The following is a 20425-nucleotide window of genomic DNA, read 5'->3' on the forward strand; positions in this document are numbered from 1 at the left end:
AACTCATGACAACTCCAATGGAATGCAGTATCTAGAATCATTCTGCATGGCAGTTGTAGATGCCATTTTGAATTGTTATTGTATTCAAAATGTAACCACAAACTTGTAATGGGGGGGGGGGGGGGGGTGGTCGGGTTGACGTCAATTTCAGCCACCAGATGAATTGGCAATCTACTCATAAATTGAATACGTCCATTACTTCAATTAGGGGTTTTCAATTTGTAAATTATTACAATTCGCTGCAGGGGGGCCCAACCAAATCTCACTTAGGGCACCCAAAAGGCGTATGGCCCCCAAAAGGCTGATTGGAGTTAAGCCTATCCCCAATGAGTAATAGGAGAATTGGTGTCTGAAGCACCAGACATGAAAAAAAGAACAAAAATACAAAGCAAGATGCTCAGCAGCATATTTACCATGGATAGGTGATGTTCTTAGTCTGGTACATAGTCCTTCGACATCTCCGTAACATTCCTGGATTCTAGCTATTCCCTCAGGTCCCCTGAGTTCCATGAGAGACCGCAGCTCCTTGAGAGAGCAGTTGAAGTCTCCAACATCATGATTGGCCTGTGCATGTCGACCACGCTTTGACCCACGGAACGAGTTGCTGGCCATGTCTCCTCTACAGCGCACCACTCAAGGGTGGTGGAGAGAGGCTTTCCCAAAAAGGCAAGTAAAATCCTCAGAGGCAAAATACGGTATTTCCCATAAACTGCTGTTATTTCTCAGGGGTGTACGTCGCTTGACTCCTTAGAGCATGACTTGGACATGTAGAAAGCCATTTTAATTTGATTCCTGTAAGCCCACTCTCTCATCTTGGCTGTTGATGTTGGCTTAAGTCCTCACAAGGCTACATCTGAAAAGACAAAAAAAAAATATTGATTAAAGGTCTTTCTGTTTATCTCTGAAGTCATTCATGTTGACATGAGGAACCTGATCCCGCATATGGCTGAAATGCTATCTAGTAATGTCACACTAATAAAGAATAACATTGAACCCCAAATCATTTAGGTACACTAATCAATACATTTGCAGTAAACATCTTATATTGCATTTTCATGTCAGTCATTTAGCAGATGCTCTTATCCAGAGCAACTTACAGTAGTGAGTGCAGACATTTTCATATTTGTTTTATCCTGGTCCCCCGTGGGAATCAAACCCACAACCCTGCCTTTGCAAGTGCCATGCTCTAGCAAATGCGCCACACAGGATCTCCCAGCCACATATGGAATCTACCATTTGAAACACACGTCTGTTAAAGCAATGTTAGCAATGTTTATGCCAAGCTTCTGCACAGCCTCTGTATAGAAAAGCTATTTGAGGAAGAATTCACCCAGAATTCTACGATGACATGACCATCAAATCATTCCCCTTCTCCTGAAATGATGAGGACATTTTGATGGTCTCTGGTATAGCTCTAGACATCCCATCCCATCTCAGTCAATCAATCAATCGTTTTTTTGACTCAATCAACTTGAAGTGAGAGTTCTGTTAGGGGTGAGCCTGTCTGACACTCACACCCACTGGCCAGTACAGAAAGTGACAGCCGGCTTTAAACACAAGGCCCTGCGAAATCTATTTAAGACCGGAAAGGCACAAATTAGTTCAGTTACATAAAAAAAAAAACTGACACGTTGGCCCTGAAATGATCAGCTTTGGGCAAAGTGTACTTGATTTTGTGTACTTTTGTGATTTTGTGAAATTTGGAGAGAAACGCTGGAAAAAGGACCCAAAGATGTTGAGGACCTATCTGCTCATCCTTACTGACACATCTAAGCCTAGTGGGGCTAATAATAACACACAGGGTGCAACTAATTGTCAGCACGATGGGGTGTGCCTTGCAATGAAAACTGTGACGCCTGAAAACATCGATCCTTGCAGTCAATTCGGTGGTCGAGAAAGTCTTGTAATTTACAGCTGATCAGACAGTGTCTGTGACGGAGGGAGACCAGATTAGCAGGCCCAGACTCAAACACCAGACATCAGGCCTCTCTTATTTGTATCCACACGGAGCAATAAGAAGTATAACCCCTTCGGGGAATGACACCGTGCAAGCATGGCTAACAAGTGACACTGGACGACGCCTTACAACGGTAGCAGATGGAACCAGTTTGAGCATTATTAAAGAGACATGACACATTTTCCGTACAACAATTAATACTGACACTCACTATTAATTTTAGAGATTGCCTCTGCGTTGACCAAAAGATTGAGTGTACTTACTAGAAATCCACCCTTTTCCTATCGTCATAGCAACAGGAGGTATATGACGGTAAGACCACAGGTCCGATTAGGGAAGGCAGTGTCTTTCACAGAACTCCAGAAACATCCCCATAATCCCCTTAGGAACATCTACCAGCACTTCTCAGAGGGTATCCAGATAGTTACCCTTCTCAGGGTTACGTCCAAATTGCAACTCTTCCTTTGAAAATCAAGGTTTGACCTTCAGTGCACACGCTCGACCGACGCAGGCTTCATTAGAGGGAAAAAGGCTCGCTCAATGATTATCTCAGGAAAGCTTCTTCCTTAATCTAATTAGACAATCTGTGGCATCGGTGCGCTCTACAGTCACTGCTTGCCTTCCCCGAGAGAGCCACTAACACTGTGATGGGGAGACACTGTGGAAAAGTGAAGACACAGCCACCCCATATTTTTCACGAGCGTTTTCACTACCACTGTCCATTCAGCTCTACTTTGCCTGTGGTGAATTACATCTGTCAAAATGCGGACTAGAGAACAATTAAAAAGCACTGAATTAGGATGAATATCTTACAATCACAACCAGGGAATGTACCGTGTTCTGGAATGTACCCGTCCTTGGTTGAAACCTTTACAGGTAGACTGAGCTTCCTACTCAAGGGAGGTACACTGGATAGATAACACAGGCCACCAGGTGTTTTTTGTTCACTTCTGTTTGACACCGAATGGCCGTGGAACACAATCTTCTCTTGACAATTTTGATTATATTCTGAGGTCTACTTTATGCCCTCAAGCACAAACAGGTTTGCACTTTCTTTTTAATTAAGGAAATTGCACCACTAAATACTCTTTCACAGCCTCGTACCGGTGAAAGGTTTGTTTTTGGTGAAACGTTTTGATTATGTAGATCTCACTACAAGACAAACTAGAGCCGTGGAGTTATAACCAAATGGTTTGAGCACATTCTAGCCTAAATAGCCTAGATTAATTGGGCCACAATACAACAACAAACATAACGTCACAGGGTCACCTGTAACATACAGTGATGGATTAGTTCCTGCCCGTCTAGATGGGCAGGCGTTGCATTGCGGCAACCAATTGTTGCGTGCCACGTCATCAACTGTGCAGTTAGGCATCAGATTGCTATATGATAAGATGTGGTAAACGTATGTGTTAAATACCTATCCAGGCGTTGTAAGATCTAGCATCGGTCTGCAATGTAGTCCTGCGGGATGAGACCCCCTTCCACTTGATCTAGTGACACTGCAAGTGTAATAATGCCAAATCGCGGACCGAAGCTGATTAAGTTATATTCATCAACTTCGGGACACGCTACAACTTCAGGGAGCAAGTCATTAGAAAATGTGTGTCGTACCTAGGCAATAATGTGAACAATATAAAATATGAATATTTCTATAAAAATGACTCACAGGATACAGAGCATTGACCTAAGATATATTTTGGCTGGAAGCATTCTGCTCTTTAATGTCAGGACCTTTTATATCAGTTTGGACCTTCCCCCAGGATCTCTGTCTATGGCGTTCTCTGCCTTTGAATTCATACACTGCCCGCAGAAAGAATTCAGCCATAAACATGTGCGGATGTTAGTTGCATTTCAACAGAACGAAAGTAGCCTCATGACCCCGCTGATGAGCATGCATGTTTTTCTCTTCCATCCATTACACGTTTGTCTTTGTGAATCTCAGTTACTATGAAAATGATTGAAAGACCTTGTAAAGGCAAGCACAAAAAAAACCAGACTCTCTCGTCAATGATCTTTTTCTGTTGTCTTAATGCTGAATGGAGGCTGGAGAAACACAAATGTGTGTGTGTTTGTGTGTGTGCGATGTGCGTGCCTGGATGCAAATGTGTGCGATGTGCATTCGTAGTGTGTGCTCTCGGGTTTGTATGTGTGTGTGTGTGTGTGTGTGTGTGTGTGTGCATTAAAGTATGATGAATCGATGACACTTCAAAGGGAAAAGGGATGAAGAAGTAAAGCGCTCCATAACAACAAAGACAACAGGAGAAAATGAGTCAATGGATTTCTGCTGTAAAGGTCAAAGTTGGGGAGGTTATTAAGTCATTCATTTGGACAGCTTTCCTTCTCGACTGAGGCCATCAATACTACAACAACAGGCACAATCCTGAAGTCTATTTGAAATTATAGTCCTGAGTCGGGTCTAATGGCACCGCTAATGACTTCCGATCACACATCCAGCCCCTTTGGGCAGGGGTTAAATTCTCACTAGAGCCCTTTCTGTCTGCATGCCCCTCTATCTGTATCTCCCTTCTTTATTTGATGACTTCACTACAATACATTTGTAAAAATAAATAAAAAAATACTTAAAAAGACAACAACTCCCACGTCGATACGTCATCAAATGGAAATGTTTTGATTTTAAATTCCGTAAAAAACAGCGTTAAGGTTCACGGAAACACGTCGATTCAAACAGCTGGTGACATGGCAACATTTTAAGCCATGTCATGTTGCTTCCAGCTACATAGATGCCTAATCTTATTATGGTGGTACCTACCTATCCTCCCGTAAATGCATTCTCAGACAGAGAATATATTAATAAGGTTGTATGTGTTGCTACGACACAGTGTGAGCATGTGCGTGGGTTGTTAGCGTGACAGAGCAAATAACATGCAACAAAAGGATAAATAAACAATTGGTAAAGCTGTTAAAATTCTATTCTAACTCTAAAAAGCTCTCACAACTGGTAATGCAAATGTCTTATTTTGACCAACAAAAAAGTGAATCATTTCAGAATTCTACTAAAAAACAAGTCGTTCTAATAAAATGATCTGCAAATCCAATGAGATCCAAGAAATCACCCAAGAGCCCACACATGATTGTTTATGTTGGTTTGATGTGATAGTTCATGTCAAGGCGGAGTCACTTACAGGTGAGCCACAGAGGGAGCCCGCCGGTGGGGCAGGGCTCGTGTGCCGAGGTGAAGGGAATCCGCCATGTCAGAAACATCCAGAAGAGCCCTGTCCATCAACGGTCACACACACAAATGGAGCCCGGTCTGCTGCATCCTTTGCCAGCCCTCTCTTGCACGACGACAGCACGCCAGCGGCGCTTAACTCCGATTGCTCCGTCTCAGGGACAGTAGAGAGCACGACCTCACCGAAACAGGATTAGCTATAAATAGGCATGCATATCCGTCCAGGGGCTGCTGCGTGGCAGTGGCTCAGTCTTTGCCTGTGTGGTACTCTGTAGCACTAGAACGCTAAACACTTGTGGAGTAAACGACTAAACCTGTGTACCCTCACTCAACCCCACCCTACTTCACCCACCAGTCATTGGGTTAGCTATAGCTCCAAGGGATTTGGGGAGTGATGGGCAGGGGATTATGTTAATCAGACTCCTTTCCCGTCCCCTTTGTTCTACAGAGTCCTGCCTCTCACTACGCCCCCAACTCCCCAATTAAGAGATCAAGCCAAGTATCCCATGATCAAGGCCTCATTTCACCTCACTACTGCTGTGTTTTACACATACTGAAATGCAGTGCACATGTCACACATGCATGCACACACCCTTCCGTGCACAGATGCCCACATTCAGAGGAGGATTAAACTACACTGCACCTACGCACATGCACACACACAGCCAGATTACAGACGCACATATACACACGGCACAGAAGGATTATACACAAATGCACACACCCACACATACACTGCAGCTAGACAGCAGGATTAGAGGCACACACAAGTACACACACAGAAAGAGACAGATAGAGAGAGAGATTACAATGCAGTTCAGACCCGGTTGCCTCTGCAGAATGTGCAGATCTGATATGTAGGGCAGCAGAGGAAGAGGACATTATTTAATGCAATCTCTCCAAATAATACCATACCCTCCCTGCCAGTGAGTGACCCTGTTTGAAAGCTACCCTAACTTGACATTCGCCCAGGGCAACCACAAAGAGTGACGAGCCATTGAAAAGCATAGCGACCAGGCTGCGTTTCTCTACCATGTCAGCTTCTTTCTGAGAGGATTGTTTGTTGCTTGTGGCTCCTAGGTATTCGATCCTTTAGACAAAGGGCAATTCCACAGTAACGGAATGCCGCTTTGCCTCAGTTTTTCACGTGAAAATGCATACCAAACAAAAAACATGGATTTCAAAGTTCAACAAACCATGCAAGTCTATACACAAAAACTAATTTAGTGGGAGAACTGTCCAGATGCAAACTTTGGTCATTTTTATGTGACCACGTTTTCCAAAAACGTTAAATACCTGCTCCGAATTCTGATTAGATGATGTCTGCATAAAGAATGGGGTATCAGCTATGACATGGCACCTTGAGTTTGAAAATAAAAATCTCTTTCGGTTATTGAACTACAGCAAGTGAAGTAGATTTACACCTGATAACTGAGTTACGGTAACAGATTTACCTCATGGGCCCCTGATCTCTACTACACAGAAATGCATAATTATGAATACGAATGTCATTCTCCTCATGTTTCACGTTTGGACATCAAAGCACAGCACAGTAGAGTACAGTGCAGTACAATACAGCACAGCAGAGTAGAGTACAATATATTGTGCTCTACACAATGTGCTGTACAGTACTCAGTACTGTATTGTACTTGTTTTATACTGTACTCTACTGTGCTCTACTCACTGTATTGTATTGTACTGTACTGTACTGTACTGCGCTACCCAAACTTGTGAAACAAATGTCTGTGATAGGTTCAGATTTGCTAATGGAATTATGAGTTTGAATCACTTCATTATTAATAATCAAAATTGCTATAAATGAAATCACTATAACTAATTGATACCATTACTTGTTACCTCTATGAACTTTCATTATCCTTCCTCCTCATGCGGTTTTTGATAACAGAGTTACAAGCAACAAGGCAATATTACTTAAACTTACAATTAATTTCTCCAAAACAACATTTTGATATGTTGGCAGGGGTCTTTATGTCAACATTATTGTGTTTTGATGTATTTCTGATACCTTTTAAGACTTTTTCTGGTAGATGTTTTCTAAGACCCCGTTTCCATCTGTTCACCTCAATAATTTTGAAAATGGAAAATGGTTGAAAAATGTAACTTCATTCAGGGAACAGTAGTTATATTCATAACTGTACGTTTCCTTTCAGTCGGCCCCTCAGCATAACATACGATGGGGAAATACAATCCCACCCCAGGCGGGCTCAGACGGTACCAATCTAGGAGGCCCGTGGCAGCCCAGGCACACACAGGTTCCACTGGCTCCAAAAACGAGTTACAGAAGCCACCTTTTCCCCCTAATACTTACCGAGAAGCCTGAACTGTGAGACCCCCATATAGGGAACCAAAACCTGCTGCAAATTGGCTATGCGCCCTGACCATAGGGTCCAAGTCCATAGACCCCACAGTTCCAAGAACAATACTTACCTTGAGAGTCTGAAATGTCAGAACTCGTACAAGGAACCCCAAGTCTAAAACGACGGAACACCTGTCGTGAATTAGTAAAGCACGCACGCGCACTGCATAGCATCGATCAGAGTCAGGAAACTGTGGTAACCCGGGTTAAATGCGGAGGCTGCACAGTGGTCTAAGGCACTGCATAGCATCGATCAGAGTCGGGGAATTGTGGTAACCCAGGTTAAATGCAGAAGCTGCACAGTGGTTTAAGGCACTGCATAGCATCGATCAGAATCAGGAAACTGTGGTAACCCGGGTTAAATGCAGAGGCTGCACAGTGGTCTAAGGCACTGCATAGCATCGATCAGAGTCAGGAAACTGTGGTAACCCGGGTTAAATGCGGAGGCTGCACAGTGGTCTAAGGCACTGCATAGCATCGATCAGAGTCAGGAAACTGTGGTAACCCGGGTTAAATGCGGAGGCTGCACAGTGGTCTAAGGCACTGCATAGCATCGATCAGAGTCAGGAAACTGTGGTAACCCGGGTTAAATGCGGAGGCTGCACAGTGGTCTAAGGCACTGCATAGCATCGATCAGAGTCAGGAAACTGTGGTAACCCGGGTTAAATGCGGAGGCTGCACAGTGGTCTAAGGCACTGCATAGCATCGATCAGAGTCAGGAAACTGTGGTAACCCGGGTTAAATGCGGAGGCTGCACAGTGGTCTAAGGCACTGCATAGCATCGATCAGAGTCAGGAAACTGTGGTAACCCGGGTTAAATGCGGAGGCTGCACAGTGGTCTAAGGCACTGCATAGCATCGATCAGAGTCAGGAAACTGTGGTAACCCGGGTTAAATGCGGAGGCTGCACAGTGGTCTAAGGCACTGCATAGCATCGATCAGAGTCAGGGAAACTGTGGTAACCCGGGTTAAATGCGGAGGCTGCACAGTGGTCTAAGGCACTGCATAGCATCGATCAGAGTCAGGAAACTGTGGTAACCCGGGTTAAATGCGGAGGCTGCACAGTGGTCTAAGGCACTGCATAGCATCGATCAGAGTCAGGAAACTGTGGTAACCCGGGTTAAATGCGGAGGCTGCACAGTGGTCTAAGGCACTGCATAGCATCGATCAGAGTCGGGGAATTGTGGTAACCCGGGTTAAATGCGGAAGCTGCACAGTGGTCTAAGGCACTGCATAGCATCGATCAGAGTCAGGAAACTGTGGTAACCCGGGTTAAATGCAGAGGCTGCACAGTGGTCTAAAGCACTGCATAGCATCGATCCGAGTCAGGAAACTGTGGTAACCCGGGTTAAATGCGGAGGCTGCACAGTGGTCTAAGGCACTGCATAGCATCGATCAGAGTCGGGAAACTGTGGTAACCCGGGTTAAATGCGGAGGCTGCACAGTGGTCTAAGGCACTGCATAGCATCGATCAGAGTCGGGAAACTGTGGTAACCCGGGTTAAATGCGGAGGCTGCACAGTGGTCTAAGGCACTGCATAGCATCGATCAGAGTCGGGAAACTGTGGTAACCCGGGTTAAATGCGGAGGCTGCACAGTGGTCTAAGGCACTGCATAGCATCGATCAGAGTCGGGGAATTGTGGTAACCCGGGTTAAATGCGGAGGCTGCACAGTGGTCTAAGGCACTGCATAGCATCGATCAGAGTCGGGGAATTGTGGTAACCCGGGTTAAATGCGGAGTCTGCACAGTGGTCTAAGGCACTGCATAGCATCGATCAGAGTCGGGAAACTGTGGTAACCCGGGTTAAATGCGGAGGCTGCACAGTGGTCTAAGGCACTGCATAGCATCGATCAGAGTCAGGAAACTGTGGTAACCCGGGTTAAATGCGGAGGCTGCACAGTGGTCTAAGGCACTGCATAGCATCGATCAGAGTCGGGATACTGTGGTAACCCGGGTTGAATGCGGAGGCTGCACAGTGGTCTAAGGCACTGCATAGCATCAATCAGAGTCGGGGAATTGTGGTAACCCGGGTTAAATGCGGAGGCTGCACAGTGGTCTAAGGCACTGCATAGCATCGATCAGAGTCGGGGAATTGTGGTAACCCGGGTTAAATGCGGAGGCTGCACAGTGGTCTAAGGCACTGCATAGCATCGATCAGAGTCGGGGAATTGTGGTAACCCGGGTTAAATGCGGAGGCTGCACAGTGGTCTAAGGCACTGCATAGCATCGATCAGAGTCGGGGAATTGTGGTAACCCGGGTTAAATGCGGAGGCTGCACAGTGGTCTAAGGCACTGCATAGCATCGATCAGAGTCGGGAAACTGTGGTAACCCGGGTTAAATGCGGAGGCTGCACAGTGGTCTAAGGCACTGCATAGCATCGATCAGAGTCGGGAAACTGTGGTAACCCGGGTTAAATGCGGAGGCTGCACAGTGGTCTAAGGCACTGCATAGCATCGATCAGAGTCAGGATACTGTGGTAACCCGGGTTGAATGCGGAGGCTGCACAGTGGTCTAAGGCACTGCATAGCATCGATCAGAGTCGGGGAATTGTGGTAACCCGGGTTAAATGCGGAGGCTGCACAGTGGTCTAAGGCACTGCATAGCATCGATCAGAGTCGGGGAATTGTGGTAACCCGGGTTAAATGCGGAGTCTGCACAGTGGTCTAAGGCACTGCATAGCATCGATCAGAGTCGGGAAACTGTGGTAACCCGGGTTAAATGCGGAGGCTGCACAGTGGTCTAAGGCACTGCATAGCATCGATCAGAGTCAGGAAACTGTGGTAACCCGGGTTAAATGCGGAGGCTGCACAGTGGTCTAAGGCACTGCATAGCATCGATCAGAGTCGGGATACTGTGGTAACCCGGGTTGAATGCGGAGGCTGCACAGTGGTCTAAGGCACTGCATAGCATCAATCAGAGTCGGGGAATTGTGGTAACCCGGGTTAAATGCGGAGGCTGCACAGTGGTCTAAGGCACTGCATAGCATCGATCAGAGTCGGGGAATTGTGGTAACCCGGGTTAAATGCGGAGTCTGCACAGTGGTCTAAGGCACTGCATAGCATCGATCAGAGTCGGGGAATTGTGGTAACCCGGGTTAAATGCGGAGGCTGCAAAGTGGTCTAAGGCACTGCATAGCATCGATCAGAGTCGGGGAATTGTGGTAACCCGGGTTAAATGCGGAGGCTGCACAGTGGTCTAAGGCACTGCATAGCATCGATCAGAGTCGGGGAATTGTGGTAACCCGGGTTAAATGCGGAGGCTGCACAGTGGTCTAAGGCACTGCATAGCATCGATCAGAGTCGGGAATTGTGGTAACCCGGGTTAAATGCGGAGGCTGCACAGTGGTCTAAGGCACTGCATAGCATCGATCAGAGTCGGGGAATTGTGGTAACCGGGGTTAAATGCGGAGGCTGCACAGTGGTCTATGGCACTGCATAGCATCGATCAGAGTCGGGAAACTGTGGTAACCCGGGTTAAATGCGGAGGCTGCACAGTGGTCTAAGGCACTGCATAGCATCAATCAGAGTCAGGATACTGTGGTAACCCGGGTTAAATGCGGAGGCTGCACAGTGGTCTAAGGCACTGCATAGCATCGATCAGAGTCGGGGAATTGTGGTAACCCGGGTTAAATGCGGAGGCTGCACAGTGGTCTAAGGCACTGCATAGCATCGATCAGAGTCGGGGAATTGTGGTAACCCGGGTTAAATGCGGAGGCTGCACAGTGGTCTAAGGCACTGCATAGCATCTATCAGAGTCGGGGAATTGTGGTAACCCGGGTTAAATGCGGAGGCTGCACAGTGGTCTAAGGCACTGCATAGCATCGATCAGAGTCGGGGAATTGTGGTAACCCGGGTTAAATGCGGAGGCTGCACAGTGGTCTAAGGCACTGCATAGCATCGATCAGAGTCGGGGAATTGTGGTAACCCGGGTTAAATGCGGAGGCTGCACAGCGGTCTAAGGCACTGCATAGCATCGATCAGAGTCGGGGAATTGTGGTAACCCGGGTTAAATGCGGAGGCTGCACAGCGGTCTAAGGCACTGCATAGCATCGATCAGAGTCGGGGAATTGTGGTAACCCGGGTTAAATGCGGAGGCTGCACAGTGGTCTAAGGCATTGCATCGCAGTGCTAGCTGTGCCACTAGATATTCTGGGTTCGAGTCCAGGCTCTGACGCAGCCGGCCGCGACTGGGAGACCCATGGGGCAGCGCATAATTGGCCCAGCGCCGTCCAGGATAGGGAAGGGCTTGGCCGGCAGGGATGTCCTTGTTCCATCATGCACTAGCGAATCCTGTGGCGGGCCGGGCGCAGTGCACACTGACATGGTCGCCAGGTGTACTGCGTTTCATCCGACACATTGGTGCGGCTGGCTTCTGGGTTAAGTGGGCATTGTGTCAAGAAGCAGTGCGACTTGGTTGGGTAATGTTTCAGAGGACGCACGGCTCTCGACCTTCGCCTCTCCCGAATCCGTGCGGGAGTTGCAGTGATGAGACAAGACTGTAACTACCAATTGGATACCACAAAATTGGGGAGAAAAAGGGGTACCATTTTCTTTTTTTAATAAATAAAATAATAAATAAATAAATGTGCAACCTGCGGGCTGCCTAACACCCACTCCCGAACCCAGCAATAAAAACACTATGAGGCACCGTGGGAGCAGTTACATCCAAGTGATACAACTGCAGCAAAGATATCACCCATTGCCATACTCCTGCAAAATGCCCAAGCAGCTGCCACACCCCTAGCGGAGTGAGAACCCTTGTCCTTTGCTTTCATACCCCAGGGAGATAACCTCCACAATCCAATAAGAAACACGCTGCTTAGAAAGAGCCCTACCCCTATCTAGATTAGTGAAATAGACACAAAGCTGGTCACAAATGCAGATATCCTTGGACCTATCCAAACACGTGCATAAAGCGCGCACCGGACACAGGCCATGCAACCTCCGTTGTTCACTGGAACAAATGGAGTAGGTTAGAAAGGGAACAGCTTGAATGCCAGGGACCTGTAAGACATAGGCATAACCTTGGGAGCAAACGCTGCATTAGGACATAGCATCACCTTGGAGTCGCCAGGTGCAAACTCCAAATAGGAAGGGTGTACTGATAATGCGGAGATCCCCAATGCGTTTGGGCGACGCCAAGGCCATGAGTAGCCCAGTCTTGTAGGAAAGGATCTTCAGGTCCACAGACTCCAATGGTTCAAACGGAGGCTCACACAGTGTCCAGGACCAAATCCAAGGTCCTAGGTCAGTAGCATAGGCTTAGACACTGGTCTGAGACGACGCAACCTTTCAGGAACCGCTCCACCAGAAGATGAGACCCCAGGGTATTTTATTTTATTTATTTAACCTTATTTAAATAGGGAAGTCAGTTAAGAACAATGTTCTTATTCACAATGACGGCCTACCCCGGCCAAACCCGGAAGACGCTTGGCCAAGTGTGTGCCGCACTATGGGACACCCAATCACGGTCGGTTGTGCTATAGCCTGGAATCAAACCAGGGTACGTGGTGATGCCTCCAGCACTGAGATGCAGTGCCTTAGACCACTGTGCCACTCGGGAGCACCCGAGAGAGCCGTCAATCCCTACATGACACGCCGAGATGGCTGCCATATAAACCTTTAATGTGGAAAAGAAAGGCCCTGCTTAAAAAGCTCTTGCAAGAACATCAAAATCCAAAGACCTCTGAAAAGGTGAAACTCGTTTAACCTGAGAATGTGCATTTTGTCTTATAAAAGTGTTGAATAATGTCACGAATACTCCCTCTCCGGCCTCTAGGTCACCAGGCTGCTGATTATTACGCACACCTGTCACCATCGTCACCGCACCAGCACTTCATGACACACACCTGGACTCCAGCACATGTCTGGTCTGGGTTCTGCTGCCGGAGCAAATGAGGATGCCTCAGCCAGCTCACCAGGCTTTCATGCCTCAGCCAGTACTTCGAGGTGTCTAGACTCAGTTGATAGTCCAAGCGTCTGTTTCCGAGTCTACCGAGGATGCCTCAGCTAGCTCGTCAGGCTTTCATGCCTTAGCTAGCTCGTCAGGTTCTCAAGACTCGGTGTGCTCGGCAGGCTCCCATGCCACAGCTGGCTCGCCAGGCTCCGGCGCTTCAGGCTGCTTGTCAGGTTTCTGTGCCTCGGTGTAGGCGACTGGTCCACTCTTGATCCCCGGGATCGTGCCTTTGGTCGGCGTCCTGCGACTGGAGTCGCGCATCGCAGAGGGGGTACTGTTTCGTCTGCTCCTTCTTCGGCGCTCTAGGTCGCCGGGCTCCCACGCCCCAGCCGGCTCAGCAGGTTCCCGCGCTTCAGCAGAGGTGACCAGTCCGCTCCTGATCCTCGGGATTGTCCCTTTTGTCAGTGTCCTGCGGCTGGAGTCGCGCATCAGGGAGGGAGTCACGTATACTCCCTCTCCGGCCTCTAGGTCACCAGGCTGCTGATTATTACACACGCCTGTCACCATCGCCACACACACCAGCACTTCATGACACTCACCTGGACTCCATCACCTCCTTGATTACCTTTCATATATCTGTCACTCTCCTTGGTTTTTTACTCAGGTGTTAGTAACTGTTCTATGTCAGTGTGTTGTTCGTGTTTATGGTTTTATGTTCCGTTTATTTATTAAACACTCACTCCCTGTACTTGCTTCCCGACTCTCAGCACATTTGTTACAAATAAAAAGTGTTGACAAATTTGAACTCACTCATAAAACCAGCAGCTCTTTTCTGTATTCGTTAACTGTCTCTTGTCATGGTTGAACATTTTTTAAATCTCATAGCTATGTTACTGCAGACACGGTAATCTGAGCCATCCGATTGGCCAGCGGTAAGTGCACTCGATTTGCTCTAAGGCCAACCAGGGAGGCAAAGTTTGTTCAGGTACATGACATTTTTCAAAATCCGAACACTTCCCCTACCTGGTGCAAACGGCAGCTGAATCGGTTGCACCTACCAACAATAGTGCGAGATGATAAAAAAAATTGGAACACAAGGCTTTATTGGTGGATTTTTACAGACATTTTTGTTCATTGACTAGAAACGCCGCGCGGTCGACCGGTAGGTGACCACTGCTTTAGGTAATTGATATTCAGCACCCCTTTTCCAAGTAACCCACACACAGCACTCCCTATCCCAGTAAGGAAGCATCTGTCATGTTCAACCAGCGGGACACTTCTCAGACCATGAGAACCCCCTGCAACAGCAGTCACGGGTCCTTTCAAGGAGACAACACCTGTAGGCACAACAGGGATATTCTTATTTACAATGACGGCCTACCTTGGCCAAACCCAGATGATGTTGGGCCAATTGTGTGCCGCCCTATGGGACTCCCGAATCACGGCCCATTATGATACAGCCAGGGATCAAACCTGGGTCTGTAGTGACACCTCTAGCACTGCAATGCAGTGCCTTAGACCGCTACGTCACTCAGGAAGACCATTGATGTAATCACGCCACAAAAAGCAGGAAGAGGATGCACAGCGAACTGCAGACCATACACCCTCGTCAGCGTCCTCATCTCCCATGGTGTAACTGCACCCTGAGAACACGCCCACTCTCCCGGCCTCTTGCTATGTATGCAAAGGTCTGCTCTTTACCCCGCGGTGCACAGAATCAGCTTTCACCTCGCGCTCCTTTGACCCAGCACAGTGTCCGTGCCAAGAAGTCCCCCGCTGCCCAGAAGCACCAAGATGGTCAAAAACTCTCCTTGAAGCCGCCCCCTTGGCCCGGGGCAACCCGCCTCTGGCTTGGACCCTTCGCACAATAGGAACTGCCGGGCAGCCCCCGTAAAGGGTTTTCATGAGAAAAAGGACCCGAAGAGCTGCGTCCTGTTTTTGTTTCTCCTCGAAACAGGCCTGTAAGGACTTCATAGCTGAGCCAAACAACCTTGTTGGCGAAACTGGCTCATGAGCGAAAGCCTCCTTAGCATGTTTTCAGGACAAACAGCACAGCACTCAAAGCCATCTTTAATTTTCCTAAAAATAGGGCACGGTCAGAGGTTCAAACTCTGCTTTTTGAAATTACTCTTACCACTGGCCATCTTGGGTACACACACAGAGCAGAAAGTAGTGGGGTTTTAGCAAACACAAATTGTACCCAAGCAAGGAAGCATTAGCTACACACACAGAGCAGAAAGTAGTGGGGTTTTACCCAAGCAAGGAAACATTAGCTACACAAGCAGAGCAGAAAGTAGTTAGCTTTTAGCAAACACAAAAACCGATACCAAGACCCAAACTTGCAACATCTAGGGGGACGAGTACTCTCTCCCCACTAACAGACGCCTAAGTCAGAGACGATTCCTTAGTCTTCATATGTTTAGTAAATTAGTTAGTGATTTCGTAACACCTACTTCCTTCAGGTGAGCTAAAGAGAGAAGCATTTAGGAAATGGATGCGAGCCCCGGTATTATAGCCAGGAAAGCGTTACTTTCAAGGGCATACTAGGTATTCATTGGCCCATTGGGAGTGATTTCAGTTTTCTTCAGGTGAATATAATTGGTTGTTGGCTCCCCATATTGTGTTATACCAAGTGACTGACTGAAGATGCATGCTTTTTTAGGCATGCAGAATTCATGGCCTGCTGGTCAGTGTGGAGTATGTCTGTGTACACGAAACATGGTCATATGTGGGTAAGCAAGCATGTCATTAAATCTAACAGACGCACCTCCCCTACCTTGCCAGTCAACCAATCTTTGTCTGTGCATCGGACATGGAGCTTGTGGAAGCCTAAAGCTGTTGTTAGCTTAAAACTAAGGATTGTTAGCAATTACAAATCCATAGCTTGTCTTTAAGTTAAAGTAAATATTCTGGCACAAAGCTGCAGCACTCATGTCTGCCCCAGAAGCACTACTAACACACACACACACACACACACACACACACACACACACACACACACACGCACACACAAAGCCATTGAAGAAGATTAATAATTTTAGAGGAAAACAGCATCAGTACTTTTAGGGACATATGCACACAGATTAGCCCCCACACAGCATCACTAGGCAACACACATTGTATGGTGGCAACCATGGCATCAAATGAATCCACACCTTACCCACTCAACCTGTCTGCTAATCAAAGGAACTGGTCATGGACACATGTTTGCCGTCCAGTTTTGCAGTCCAGGTAATGACTAGAGGGTGTGAAAGGCATTAGAAACGTCTCATTAACATTCAGTGAAAGCCAATGTTTCATCAGGTAACAGGAGAACAGGATCGCGTTTCTGACGTTATTGTACATGTTCAAACTGTTGCTGTTCAAACTGACAAAATGTGGAGCTGAATAACTAATGTGCTGAAGGGAGAGCAAAGATCAACGGTCAAATGGATTTGATGGTTTATCACCAGGTTTGGGGGGGTTCAATTCACTCTAATTCTGTCATTCAGCAAATGTATTGAAAATCACTCCATCAGGATCTAAATGAGAATTTCCCAATACATTTTAGCCAAGGTAAGTGGACAAATCATGTTTGTTTGTATTTTGAGAGGGACAGCTTTTTAATGTCTGGACCACAGTCTTTAAAGGGATGTTTCACCCTTAACACATTATAATCTGTGTAGCTCAGTTGGTAGGGCATGGTGATTGCAGGGTTGTGGGTTCAGTTCTAATGGGGGACCAGTATAAAAATGCATGCACTCCCTACAGCTTTTTAATGTCTACACCACAGTCTTTAAAGGGACTCTGGATGAGAGAGTCTGCTAAATGACTTTTGACGAAGGGTACTTACTGCTTCCGTTTACATAGTACACCGTAGGCTACTAGAGAAGAAGTGTCTGCATCCAATTGTTGCACTGTGTTTTAGGGAGAATATATCAATTTCATTTACTTTCAATCATCCTTTCTCAAATCAAATGCAATCTGCATGCAGTGTTGGGAGAAATCAAATACATTGACCTCACAAAATACTGGCAAATATTATGTGATACTGCCTACTTGTGGCCATGGTTGAACACCTGGAATGTTTCTCTAAAATTGTAAAACATTTTTGCGAGAAGTGCCTAGGCCACAATTTATATTGCAATGGAATACATATGAGGCTCTGAATATTTCCTAAACCTAGAGGAAAACAGTAACATTCATCACAACAAAGAGAGCCATTAACTTTACTGGCGTGGTAAATTGTTTCCCTACTTCAACGTTTTTTGCCCCTTTTGTGTATGGAATTCCTGCATCGTTTGCCATAAGATAATGTTATTTATTGGGGTTCAGTGGAGGTTGGTGGGGATGGGCAATAGGAGGATGGGCTCATTGTAATGGCTTGATTGGAATTGATGGAACGGAGTCAAACATGCGGTTTCCATATGTTTGATAATGTTCCATTCGTTCCATTCCAGCCATTAAAATGAGCCCGTCCTCCTATAGCGCCTCCCACCAGCCGCCACTGCTGGAGTTCAACGTTAAAGGGAAACTTCACCAATTTTCCACTTCATATTCATCATCTCCAAAACCACCCCAACATCAACATATGTGAAAATGTGTTTCTATGTTCTGTAGTAAAAAAAGATAAAGATAAGTGTTTCGATCATCAACCAAGTAGACAATTTGCAGCCAATTAGTAGGCAATGCCTACTCACAATTGGTTAAAATAACCAAAATAATACTGATGATGTCAATGGAAAAACTTATCTTCCTCAATTGTTTTTACTACAAAACATAGAAATGCACCATTTTCACATACTGTATGTTGATATTGGAGTGGTGCTGGAGATGAGGAAGTTGAAAAATTGTTATTTTAAAATATTATTTCCCTTTAATACTTGGAATGAGGGTTGCTTTGAAATGTGTGTCCCGAACAGCATTAGTGGACACTTCTCTTGACGGGAAGGGTCATATAGGACGGGAAGGGTCATATAGCCTAGTAACTTTTGTTGTGATATCTAGGGATGAAACGGTTACCGGACAAATTTTAATTATCATTGAAACCGTGTTTGATTACCACGGTTTGAAAAACTCACGATAAGTACTGTCCAGCATCAACCAAAGTTAGCAACTGTCTGACGCAGGTGTGAAAACATGGGAGAGTTTTGCCTTCTAAAAAGACTAAATCTGAAGTGTGGTCGTATTTGGGGTTTTACAAGAGTGCTGAGAGAAACTTAATCGAAGATGGTCACCCTGTCTGCAGAACATGCAAAAGTAAATTGCTGCGAAAGGGGGCAACACTTCAAATCTCTCGAGTCATCTTCGTGACCACAAACCACTACTTTATAGCGAATGCAAGGTAAGTTATCTTTTAGCTCAATGCATGATGTGTGGACTTTGGAATGGGTGGAAAACGTCATGGTTTGTCTGTCTAACTTGCTAATAGCTTGTCAATAATGTAAACTGAAGCGTTCAGTGTTACCTACTCTTGTAAAAACACGAAGCGTTGTTCTGCTGCTGCTGTATGTGTCCTGTGTGTCTGCAGACTCTATTCGCTCATTGCACACGATAACACGTTTATGTAGTTAAGTCACCCAACCAACATATTTTGTTCATTTAAAATCCGGCAGTCCTCGACTTGGTTGTAAAAGTGATCCAACAGGAGAAACACTATAGACTCCTGTATTTATGTCAATTGTTGGGCTCATTTTAAATTACTATCACTGTCTACTTAAGACTCATTTGTATTTATGTAAATTGTGCATGGAGCCATTGCATATACTCGAATGCAACACAGAAGTGAGTTAATAATAATTATAATGTAACAACACCAATAATAATGATGATAATAATAATACATTAGCTATTCCCTTGTTTACAGACTGGGCGTGCAGCAGACAAACCCAATGATGCTACTGGTCCCTCATCTACAGTTGGGACACAGGCACCGAAGCAAGAATTTAAAAGGCAGGCTGCTTATGCACCCACATCAAAAAAATGCTCAAGACCTCACTGCAGCCCTTTCATATTACATTGCAAAGGACATGATGCCATTTCAAATGGTTGAGTCCTGGCTTTCTGAGGCTGATGAAGGTTGCCGTGCCTCACTACAAAGTGCCATTATGGACATTATTTTCCAAGACTGAAATCCCAAACCTGTACAACCAGGCTAAAGCTGATGTTGGGAAAAGTTTGGCTCAAGGCACATGGTTTGCTGCAACTACTGACTTCTGGACCAGAGGGCTGGTCAACCCTACATCAGCTTCACTATCCATCACCTCACCCCAGACTGGCAACTGGAATCAAACTGCCTAGAAAACACAGTTCTTCCCAGAATCACTCAGCTCACAACATCAGAGTTTTTTGAGAATATGACCTGCAAGAATGACCTGGTCTGCGTTACCACAGACAACGCAACAAACATGATCAAGGCTTTTGAAGAGTTCTTCGATCTGTGGGTGCTCTTGGGTGCTTTGGCTATCATTTGAACCTGGCCATCTCAAAGGCTCTGAAAATTAAGTCAAGGCCTGCCATCATCTGGTCCAAGGCTTCTTACGGAGCTGGAAGAGAAGGAGGGAACTGAGAGAAAAGTAAGCTGCCCTCAACATGCCACAGAAAGCTCTGATCCATGATGTGGGAACCCAATGGGGGATCTACACACAAGATGCTTGAGTGTTTCCTCAGCCAACAGCAGCCAGTCTGTGCGACACTGGCTGGAGAAAGAGGAACATGGCTGATGCCCAAGGACTCCGACATAAGTGTCATGGAGCAACTGTGCCAGCTACTTGAACCTCTGAAGTTTACAGATGCACTTGCCTCAGAGACACGAGTGACACTGTCAGCCATCAAGCCTGTTCTGGACCACATCACCCGTGATGTTCTGGTGGAGAAGGATACGGAGCCATCCCTGACCAAGGAGATAAAAAGGGTAATGAGAGAAGACCTTAACAGAGAAGGCAAAGAGAGTCATGCACATGGCTTGTTACATTGACCCCTATGTCAAAAGGAGCTTTTCAGATGAGCCTGAGGCTGCAAAAG

The 20425-nt window shown here is 46.3% G+C and overlaps 1 protein-coding gene across 3 annotated transcripts in view; it reads right to left on the reverse strand.

Annotated features, from left to right (window-relative positions):
• LOC110492633 (plasma membrane calcium-transporting ATPase 1-like) overlaps positions 1-20425 on the reverse strand; it is a 47973-nt gene that overhangs the window by 21514 nt on the left and 6034 nt on the right. The window contains exons 1-2 of one of the 3 annotated variants that reach the window (XM_021567063.3): positions 5104-5705; positions 414-853 (exon numbers count right to left, since the gene is read on the reverse strand). In XM_021567063.3, the coding sequence (XP_021422738.2) occupies positions 414-612 (199 nt within the window). In that variant the 5' untranslated portion in view covers positions 613-853; positions 5104-5705. Of the gene's footprint in view, positions 1-413; positions 854-2220; positions 2628-5103; positions 5706-20425 lie in introns of those variants that run through there. The other 2 variants (XM_090203529.1, XM_036951841.2) reach the window with 2 other exon arrangements.

Source organism: Oncorhynchus mykiss, chromosome 2 (genome assembly GCF_057628025.1).
Source record: "Oncorhynchus mykiss isolate SJ-2025 chromosome 2, ASM5762802v1, whole genome shotgun sequence".
Classification (NCBI taxonomy): domain Eukaryota; kingdom Metazoa; phylum Chordata; class Actinopteri; order Salmoniformes; family Salmonidae; genus Oncorhynchus; species Oncorhynchus mykiss.